Source organism: Pelmatolapia mariae, linkage group LG20 (genome assembly GCF_036321145.2).
Source record: "Pelmatolapia mariae isolate MD_Pm_ZW linkage group LG20, Pm_UMD_F_2, whole genome shotgun sequence".
NCBI lineage: Eukaryota > Metazoa > Chordata > Actinopteri > Cichliformes > Cichlidae > Pelmatolapia > Pelmatolapia mariae.
In genome coordinates this window covers 14361327-14372533 of record NC_086244.1, presented here as the reverse complement: position 1 = coordinate 14372533, position 11207 = coordinate 14361327, and the positions used below count along the sequence as shown (strand labels likewise).

The 11207-nt window shown below is 41.7% G+C and overlaps 1 protein-coding gene across 1 annotated transcript; it reads right to left on the bottom strand.

The window, feature by feature from the left end:
* Window positions 1-442: 442 nt before the first annotated feature.
* nars1 (asparaginyl-tRNA synthetase 1) lies at window positions 443-9047 on the bottom strand. Its single transcript, XM_063463683.1, has 15 exons — window positions 8864-9047; window positions 7449-7531; window positions 7279-7344; window positions 7022-7114; window positions 6816-6905; window positions 5957-6035; window positions 5496-5566; window positions 5083-5169; window positions 4475-4696; window positions 3533-3732; window positions 3298-3433; window positions 3058-3171; window positions 2376-2507; window positions 1689-1820; window positions 443-1304 (listed from the first exon to the last, which is right to left on the bottom strand). Exons 1-15 carry the CDS (start codon window positions 8904-8906, stop codon window positions 1173-1175), a joined length of 1680 nt encoding a protein of 559 aa, XP_063319753.1. The 5' UTR covers window positions 8907-9047; the 3' UTR covers window positions 443-1172.
* Window positions 9048-11207: the final 2160 nt, after the last annotated feature.

Here is an 11207-nt window from a genome sequence, read left to right as displayed (position 1 = left end):
CCCAAGGTTGACGTAAGATAAATAGGGCCATGGACAAGCCCTCCAACATGAACTCAAACGCTTTGCAATATAGCATCACTGTGATCTTTAGACTGATCCGCCCAAAGACCAAGCTAATCTGATGAAATGTCTACGAGGATTTTGTCAAAGTATCCGGCCTGGAAGGAGCAAAACACGGCATCTTAAAGTGGTGTTGCTTTGTTGGAACTTTGCAGGGGCGGTATTGGAGCTGATTTTACAAATAGCATGTGGAGCAGCAACAAAAGGCACAGATTTTCCCAAGATGATGAGCATGTCATGGGGCTAGACGTTGTGTGAACTTAGTAAAAATAGTTAATATAAAATATCTTTCATTAAAATGTCCTGTAGTGTTTGTTAGGTTAAATAATTAAGGTTTTGTTACGGTTAAAAGGAGAAAAAAAAAGGACAAGCCAGAAGCAGCCACGTCTGAATCACATTTTTATTTAAGTTCAGTGGATCGAGTAAGAGTTTGTTTATTTCAGATGAAGAGGCAGAACAGAAACACAATAAGACCCCCTGAGGCCAACACGTACAGTATGTCACACTTCTAAACCACCAATGATGAACAGTTTTGAGAAAATGTTCCCAGGACCACGTGCAGGAGAAGCAATGCTGAGGCTGTGAATTTCTCTTGAGTCCAGACTTCAGGAGGACGGATGCACCGATGAGTCTCAGGAATAAAGTGGATTTGTTTTATTCATCTATTCATATTTTTCAGCTTTCTGTTCAGGAGCACCTGAAATATTCTTAAGGCTGACTTATTTTAGTAAATGTCGTGGCTGCAGGTTCAATGTTTAAAGCCAAATTTCCTGAAGAAAAACAAAGAATTTAAGGTGGACTGAGCTAATATTTTGCAACATTCAGAAGCAGATACTTACAGGAAACAACTGTTTATTTCTGGTTTAATAATCAGACACTGAACATGATCAGATGCACTTTTGAAGCTGTGAAGGTTAGAGGCGAAGCACAGCTGGCGGGACGTCCGACTTTGTTTCTGAGGAGTTGCATGATGAAGTTTTAAGCTCTTCAGATTTCAGAAATAAAAGCTACACGGGCAAACTATGGATTCTGTTTCATTTAATGTGCGCTGCCACATGCGGGTATACTGACTGCATATGTGTGTGTGTGTGTGTGTTTTGGCGTTTGCACGCTCAGGGTCGGCAGCGCTGGATGAATCGCGGGTACAGGCAGACGTCTCTGATGTGGTGTCTGTTCAGCAGCCAGGTGAGGAAACGCTCCAGACCCAGACCATAACCGCCGTGAGGACACGTGCCATACTTCCTCTGAAACACACACAGAGGCAGAGAAGCCTGTTCAAACACACGGCTACCAACAACTACACACATGCAGTGATGCAATAAAGCCAAACGTTAGGGCTCATTCCAGGTGGGCCTTAAAATCTTGACTTCCTCTTTGGTGTTCCTTGGAGACAAAAAGTTTGGAAGCCACTGCATCAGCTGTAAGAGAACCACTGTTATCTAATGATAAAGCTGAACAAGGATTTGGTCACCAAGTCTTGAACTGTCTTTCTTCTGGCTAACATCGACTAGCGCATGTTTGATAACCTTATTCAAGCTAATGTTACAAACTAACTGCACAAAGTAAAGATGTAGTGAGGTGCACAAAACATGTATCAAACATCTGAGGTCAAATCAGTGTTCATTTACCTGGTCTGTGTACCAGTAGTATGGAGTCGGGTCGATTCCCTCCCTCTTGTATCCCTCCAGCAGCTCTTCAGCGTCCCAGATACGCATCGACCCTCCCACGATCTCGCCAACGTTTGGCATCAACACGTCGACCTGCAGCACAGACAAACATACGATACTCGAGGGATCCAGATAACTCACATCAGCAAAAAGTGTATGTGGGGTTTTTTTTGTAAATCAGAGACAGACCACTGTGTGTTATACTTGTATAAATATGCATGTGACAAATAAAGAACCTTGAACCTCTACTGTGTTTAACGAATATATCTGATCATATCTTTATAAGGCCGCTGGGTGTTTCCTGACATGCCGCTGTAACATAACTGCCGTTCTGCTGTCCTGCCTTTATTTTCAAAATAAAACATTGTTTTTAGTCACAGATGACCTGCTTCAGTGAAGCTCTACACCTCGTCTCTCACACCACAGGTCACTCACACTCTCCTGCTGAGCCTTTAACTCACTCATCACCGACTTACTTTAAGTCCTTACCTTTTTACCTACTTAATGCTCAGGTTGAAGTGAAGAGCTCATGCTCCTCTTCACACAGAAACTGTACTTTTAGTGAAGGACATGACCTCCCCCCCTCTCTAACCAGGCTTTGGGGCTTAAAGTTCAGCCACACCGCAGCTGGATCTGTGAGGTTCGTACCGACTCGGTGAGGCGTTTGTCCTCGGTGCAGCGCTGCATGTAGAAAGATTTGATCTCGGCCGGGAAACGACAGAGCAGGATGGTCTCGTTGATGGTGTCAGTCATCAGCCTCTCTGGAGCCTCGGGGATGTCCTGACAGAGGGAGAAATATCGACACAACAGGCAAGTCAAAGAAAGAGAGAGAATCAAAGAAAGACTTCATGAATATCCAAAATAAAAAACTCTTCAGGTAGGAGAAAACCGTATTTATAACTTGTAAATAATTGCAGAACATCTGAAAAGACCAAAGTTTGATTTGACAGCTGAGCTTTTTGACAAGTTGTACAATAGTGCCCTCTACAGGCGTCTCTGAAAACCGCAGCTCTCTGCTACTGACAGGATCTTTGAAGATCACTTTCCTGTTTGTTTGTCACAAGTGTAGGCCGGCTTAGACGTTCAGAGGAGCTGGTGTGAATAATACTTTAAAGAATGAAGATGTGGGTGTTTTTGGAAAAATTGTAACATTTTAATCGAGGGGACTGTTTTAAAACTTAATAAAACATTGATGAATTAATGGATTGCATGCACTCATGAATTTGAATTGTTTGGAATATGTTTGATAATTTTTTTTTGATATGAGACATTTTGGGGACTTTATAAGATGAGCTAAGCTGCTGAATGCTGTGCCGTGTTCAGCCGTCACCTCTCCGAACTCATAGTAGGTGCCGTCGTCCTTCTTGACATCATGCTCTCTGAGCCACTCGATGGCTTCGCTGTAGTTCATCCTCTTGAACGGCCTCTTCGGGGGTTTGAAGTTCTGGAAGAGCCATAATCACCAAACAAAATATCAACTTTACTATCACACGTGAATGTTATGAGCTCAAATGCTCCAGAATAGTTAGAAAAATGACGCAGGAGCACAAAGCTGTCGCTCGTCACGTACAGGGTTGATGTCGTAGAGCAGCTCTGCGGCGGGAGATTTGAGCACTCGGTCCACCACGTCACACACCAGGTCCTCAAGTCTGTTCAGCAGGTCCTCGAATGTAATGAAGGGACACTCCGCCTCGATGTGAGTGTATCTGACCACGGAGGACAATAATAAAAACACTGTAAGTAAATGGTGGATCTTTGCAGAAAGGCTTTTAAGCTGTAACGTCATCCTTAACATGGCGACTCACTCAGAAAGATGTCTGCGGGTGCGAGACTGCTCGGCCCGATACGACTGGGCGATACAGAAGGTGTCGCCCAAGGCAGGTATGCAGGTCTCCAGGTAGAGCTGAGAGGACTGCGTCAGGTACGCCTGCTCGCCAAAGTAGTTGAGGTTAAAGAGCGTGGAGCCGCCCTCCACCTGAGTCTGCACCAGAGTCGGAGGAGTGATCTTCACCGGAAAAATAAATTAACAACGATTATTGTAGAGCTAAGCGATCCTCAGTCTGAGCTGAGCTGTCTGCTCCTTTTCACACTCAACCCTCAAACTTACTGCTGCTGCATATTTTTCAGAATAAAGGAGAAACGGGCCAATCACAAAGCAAGATAAAATAAGACAACCATAACGGTTTGTAGTTATTACCGACTTTATTTCTGAGCGAGTAGCTGTCGAGCGAGACTTCTCTGTACTATTAAACTGCACTTTTATAACTAAAATATCTGTAATCAAATAAACAAACTGAAGAAGTGATTTGAATGCATTTGGATTTGATAAGAAGACGTAGTACCAGGCTCTTATCTGATAGAGGCTAAATCCCTCAATAGGTCCCAGATAAGACAATCAGCTAAAAACTACAAACTTAGGCCACAGACAGATATTTGCAGGTGGAATATGTGACCAGCTAAACTCAAGCAGCTGATTTAAGAAGACTGGAAAAAAGCTATTTAGTTTGCATCTGGCCAGCAGCATCGACTTGACCTGACTAAGGAGCTTTTTCACTTCAGTTCAGGTGGATTCGATTCCTAATCTGCAATACTGCACTCAACCTGTGACAGGGGCACAAAGTGTCACTGACTAAAAGTGAGGTCATCAGGTTTGGGGGTTTCTTTCCTTATTAGAGGTGAAGAAACAAAAAACCCCCAAAAAAACAACCCCACCACATTTTGGCATCCACAATAAATCTGTGCTTCACCTCGTAGTATCCACGGCTGAAGAAGTGGTCCCTGAAGCACTGTGTGACCGTGGATCGGACTCGGAGGATCTTGGAGACGTTCTCTCCTCTGATCAGCATGTGTCGGTTGTTCAGCTGGACATCCACGTCCGACTCTTCGTTCAGTAGGTTGTCGGCCCCGCCCGCCGGAGCTAAGCCAACCAGCTCCCAGTAGTCGCCGTGCAGCTCGTGGCCTCCGGGCGCCTGAGAAAGGAAGACGAGGAGAACTCACTGAACATCTCCATCCTGCATCTGCAGAGCATCTGTAACACCTGAGGAGGCTCATCAGTAGAAACAGACGGTTTACTAGATTGTTCAGGTTGTTCCTCAGTCATGGTTCAGACTTTAGCAGAAGACAAAGTTTTCTGTTCTGTTCAACTATTAGTTTAACACAACATATTTACTGTACACTGATAAAAATAACAGAAACTCAAATCTCATTACTGAAATACACTTTCAATCATGCTGTGATTTCTTGTTAGGATGCTTCCAGGAAGAACTGTGGGGCATGTAAACATGTTGCTCTGGGTGACCTAGTTTCCTGTGAGCATGCACAGGCAGAGCAGGTTTCCTGCAGCAGGTGAGTTTACCTGCTTTCCCTCAGGAACTGCAGTGACGGTCCCATAAATAGCCACCGTGCTCTCTGTGGACAAAACCAAGCCGTTGTAGCACTGGCACTAAAGAGAAGAACAACAGAGAGTCGCACTCAGAATCAACTTCAGAATTTAAACAGCTTCTTTTTTAAGTGCCAACTTCAAATGAATCACTCCCACTGATTTTGTTAAATCTTTGATTCTGTGCTTAGGCCAGTTTGTGAATATGTTTCTGATCACTTTGCACAACAACACAAACACTGTGAATAAAGACAGAAGCAGCAAAGATTGTGAAAAACCACACCGGTGCCAAATTTTTGGCCGTGACAGGACATGAACATTTAATTTTTAACCATAACATGTAGCTCACAGTGTAGAAAGGTTAAAAATGGGAGTTTATGAAGCTTTACCAGCTGATCGGAGAGGACACACTGGAGGAAACCGGTGCCATCTCTCAGCACAAGGAACATCAGGTTCTTCCCTGGAGGAGATAAAAAAAAAACCCATAATAATACACATATGTTGACTCAAAGTAACATTTTAATCATTTCTATCCTCTTAAAAAACTTCAGTTGGCTTAATCTTAAAAACTGAATCTTACTCATTTCCCTCTTTTCACAGTCAGTAAAGAATCTTAAACTTACAAATTAATATTTCCATTTCAAGTTTGTAATTTTGACATTATTCTTAAATGCAAAATAATTCAGAAACATCCTCGTTTAACCCTTTAATGCAGCTGTCCATATTACAAATGAATAACAAGCAACAAATCAGTTTTGAATTCTCTGATTTTGGAATCTTAAATTGAAATGAGAATGAGTAAATACTGAATGGATTGACTGTTTGATTATTATATTGATGTGTTTCTCACCCTGCCTCCTGAGGCGGTGAACCCATCCAAACACTTTGACCCTCTGGCCTCTCTTTTCTTGGAGACGATGGATTTTAACCTGAAATAAAGACAACAATCGTCGATCATCACCAGGAAGAAGAAGAATCAGTGAAATGATTCAGACTTTTGAGTCATATTTATATTTTTATTGATTGTTCAGCTAGTTTGGGGTTTAATACAAACCTCTGTGTTTCAGCTGCTCAGTTCAGACATTCAAACAGCAGCAAACCAGCCAAAGCTTATCGCTCCACACAAACCATTCCGACTGGTTCAGGAATGTCGTCTGTGAACTTTTTCTATCTACACAAAGCCAGTTACTTGCAACTTAATCTATTTCGCTGGTTTTTAAACTGTATGTGTCTTTTATTCAGAAATGCTGCATCAGCTACAAAATATAAAAAATGAATGTAAAGAACCAAAAAGTGAAACTTTAAGGAACAGGTTAAGAGGGCTGTTCTTATTTTTTCTCATATATATTCTTTTACAACAATTAATTCTCATAAAATGGTTCCCAAAAAGGAGGTTTATAAATCTGCAAGCAACCAAAAGCTCAGGCTTTATATTTCAAATCAAATGTAAATATAAAACAAGCATAATGCAGTCATTCAGTGATTTCAGATAGAAACGAAACAAGCTGTTTACTTTGAACTGTGAATCATGCAAAGTTACTCTGAGTCTAACACTAAAAATATGGAGCTGGAAATGAGGCTGCATTCAGCCCTACTGAAGTTCTTTGGACTGTTTGTGCTAACTTCTGTGTTCACGTTCAATCAGACACAAAACCAAACTTTGTAACAGGAGCAGGAGCCAAAATAAAGGTAAAATAAAGAAGACTGACTGCTTCAGCCTCAGGCAGGCTGGGATCGTTCTTAATCACGATCTTCTTGGCTTCTTCCAGGTTCTTCTCTCTCCTCTCGTTGTCCTCGGCCTTTACGACAAACACAGCGGAGCCACAATAAAGAGAAAAGCACAAAACGGATGAATCTGTAGGATGTGTTTTGTGACCCACTGATTGCAGGAAACATCTCGAGGTTAGACACAAACCTCCTTCTTTTCTTTGGCATCGTTCTTTATCTGCTCGCGGTTAAAAGCCTTCTTTGCGTTCTTCATCTGCGTCTTAGAGATCACCGCCCAGCGCTGAGGGAGACGAGGAGGAAAATAAACTGAATCAGTCTTTAACAACAGTTAGTAAAAACAGGTGCTGCAGCTGGTACTGGAATAAAACTTGCAAAGTTTGGTTCAAAATGGTAAAGATTGGATTTCTATCCATGTTAAAGTGATCATCTATAAATATAACCAACCTCTCCCTCCTTCTGGGACTCTACAAAGATGGTGGGGAACGGCTCCTTTCCAGCAAAGAACAAAGCCTGTGAAGATCCAAAGACACAATGAGGTGCTGACAGACATCCCACAATCCATGCAGCCTGAAGTATTTTTACCCACGCACATCTGAAGTAAACAAACAAGTTACCTTGAGAGGAGTTTTGAAGGGTTTCTGCTCCGTGCCATCTCCGTCTTGGTCGCTGCCACATTTATCTGACACATACAGCTCACCTGAGAAACACCAGCACAGTCGGCTCAGTATTTTCTCAATATGTGCAATCTCCTAAGTTTACTGGCGCTCAGATTTTGCCTGCGTAAAAGGCAGGGCCTACTCTTCATTCAAGACAACTAAAATGCTATGAGCAAAACACATTTAAAATACTTCCACACATCAGTACTAACATGGACAAGAAGGAGACGTCACATTTTTCCCACGTTAGCGCCCTCTTATATGAGAACTGAATTTAAACTTCTGCCCCTCAAATATAAAGTCTTGCAAAATCAGGCCCCACCATATCTCAGACCTCAAAGTACCAAATTATCCTAGTAGAGAACATTGTTCTCAGACTGCAGGATGTAGAGTTTCCAAAAGCAGAATCAGAGACAGAGCCTTCAGCAACCGGCTCCTACACAGGAGATTTTCCTGATAGCTAAAGAATGTCAGACAAAGACGCAGACACCCTCTGTACTTTTAAGTTCAGGCTTCAAACTTTACTTGTTCTTATGGGATCAGGTCATCTTGCACCATCCCTCATTTATTCTGGTTCCTTTTAAAAGGGAGTACTTCCTCATAAGTGACCGTGTGACCCTTGGGGTTCCCTAATTAATATTGTAATATGAAGCTAATGAGGTGACTGGCGCTATATAAATAAAACTGTATTCGAATTTAGTCCTGGTGAAGAATTTGGAGATGCAGTACCTTTCACACGTACTATATACCACTGAGCAATGTGATCTGCAAGATTGCATCATATGTTAATATCTGTGACATGTAAAATAGTCAGCTATCAGGGTAACAACAGGCAATGGCAAAAACTAAGAATGTCACGCTTTTTATCGATACAGGAACTTTACATGTAATGTGTAAAAATCTGCTGTATATTTACACCACATATGTGTGAATTCTATCATAGTGACACCCTGGGATGAAACCGAAAGTACCTTCAGTTTTCTGCTTGATTAAAACAGACTGAAATACAGTCACAGGTTAGATATTGGTTTGATCGATTAAATAAAAGACGGTGAAATATTCAAAGCCAGGTCTGCCGCAGCCTCCTTTTGCTTCTCCACCGCAAACTGACAGCTGCCATAGCTAAATGTTAGCATATCCTTGCTAATGTTTTCGTTTGTATAATGACTTTGATTGGTTCTGCAGCAGTAAGAAGGGCCGATCGATGTGTGATCATGCCGCATATTAGCTCATATCATCCCAGAGACCTGACAGAATCAGAAATCGGCGTTACACAGCAGGCTAACTGCTACCATCGCTGCAACTGATGCAATATTAAAGGCACACATGTCTGTGGGAGCTAGCTAACCAGATAGCTCACTCTCCTTCCTTACCTACTGAGATCTGTTCCACACCTTTCGTTATCTCCGTCGCCATTTCGGCTCTGTTACAGCAGCAGCAGCCCGCTAAAACTCGCTAGTTTTATATTTAAAGAATATGGAATTTAACCTCCAAAGCTGACGACAGGTATTCACTGCTAACCGGGTACAGGCAACTTTGCATCAGCCCTGCTACAGCCTGCTCTCACACACACTGAAGGGAAGGGGGAGGAGACTCAAGCGTGTTTTCATTTCCCAGGAGCTGATTGGCGAGAGTGGAGACGTCTTTTCCATCAAGCAAATCCAATTGGTGGAATGCCGCGTCAGTCAACTCATGTCCCATAACAGTGCGACCAATCAGCAATGTGAACTGAAAATCAAAGAAGACTATTGGTTGATAATATTTTTTTCTTATTTTGCTTCTTACTCTGTGAATATTTTAATTGCTTGCTATGATTATTAGGGGCAAAGACACTTCGGCATTTTATGCTATTTTTATTATTATTTTATTACTAATCTAATGCTACCATGTGCCCATGGTTCCACATTCGCAAATGTAATTTTATCAACAAAAAGCCAGATTTTCTTGTTTTTAATGAGAGAAAATGGATAAATATATGTCCATGATTTCTTCCTGTTGCATTTTTCCTTTTCAGTTTCACAAAATGTGCTGTAACAAGACATATATGTTTTAAATGAGCATGTCATGGCCCTGTGCTGTTTTTTGTTTTTGTTTTTTACTGTGCTTCACTTCCCACTGCTCTCCAGGTAAAGGTGGACTGGTTTTGCGCTAGGCCTCGCCTGCTGGCGGAGTCTCCTGGTGACTGTTGTCAGTCATTGTTTAGTAATCAGATACTTATCTTTTTTAAAGGCTACGATACTGACTGACTGATTATAAATAATATTACATGTTAAGTTGTTTTTCTTTTGTCATTTGATGCTTAAAAAACCAGTGATTTTAAAATCATGCATCACTTAACTTTAAACCTCTCACTGTCCTTATAGTAAATACACATTCAAACACAGAAGAAGAAATATATGTTACTCATGGTTATATTACCTTCATGTAAAACAAGAAAAAAAAATATATGGAGACACCTGCAGACATGCTGTAGAAAAGTCCATTTTTAATTTACTTTGATTGTATAACTTAAGGGTGTTTTTGCATGTATCCTAGTCCAGTGTGGTATGAAACTGGTTTCACATAAAAACCTACAAATTATACATAAATTTGACAAAATACTTTTTTTTACACTGTTTGTGCAGTTTTGTTACTTTGTCCATTACTTTGTAGGTGAAGTTAATGTGAGCCTGTCTGTTTAGTCCAGCAGAGCAAATAATCGTACCACGACACTGACCTCTCTGAGTCTGCTAAACTTTCTTAGCCTGCTGAGTCATGAAGTATTTTAGCAGAAGCTTTAAGATTATAAATGCAAAATTCAGGACAGAGTGGCCAACTGAATCTGTTCTGCAATTGTATAGGAGATGTTGTAGAAGGACAGAATACTGTGATCCAGGTACACTGCAATTCTGGAAGACTGAGGGCCTGAGACTGGAGTTCTGATGGTGTTATGTCTGAATTCATAATCACCACTGAAACACTTCAATGCCCACAACCTGTCATTGTTTCCAAAAACACTCTCTCTTCCTGATCTGCTTATATCTTTGTGAGCTACTGCTATAAAAACATCATCCCCACTCCACCTCCCAGTAACAACATCTGGGTAATCCTGATACCTTTCACCTTGAGTAGAACTATTTTCTACTTTTAAGCCCTGGACACATTCATATACTGGTGTGTTGTGTTTAGGTTGAATGTAATTTAACATTTATAAGAATAAGAATTAATCTCTGGTCGTGGGCTCTGTCTGTGACATTAAAACATCCCCTTCAGTTCCTCTCACAGAGGTTTTGGTCCATTCCTCACTGAGGATGTCCTGTAGTTTCTCTCTGGTCTCTGACACAGCTGCTGTCACATCCTCGGTGTACCTCTGAGGATGAATATTGATGCTGGCTGAGTCTGGAGCTTCACTGAGATGCAATGTGTAGTTGTGTTGAAACTGGGTGGGGCCCTCTGTGTGTGAGAGCTGCTCCAGCTTGGTGCTTCTCCTCCTCAGCTCAGAGATCTACTGCTGCAGTTTCTCCTGAAGCTCATTAACATGACTCACTTCAGGCTTCTGGCGAGCTCTGATCTGCTGTTTCACCTCTATGAAGATCTTCTTACTGTCTCTCACAGCTTTATCATCAAACTGATTGAAGGTCTCCACCTCCTGCTCAAGCACCTTCAGGTGTTTCTCGCTGTCCTGGACTCTCTGCTGGATTATATCTCGACTCTCTTTGAGCTCTCTCTGCTTCTCAG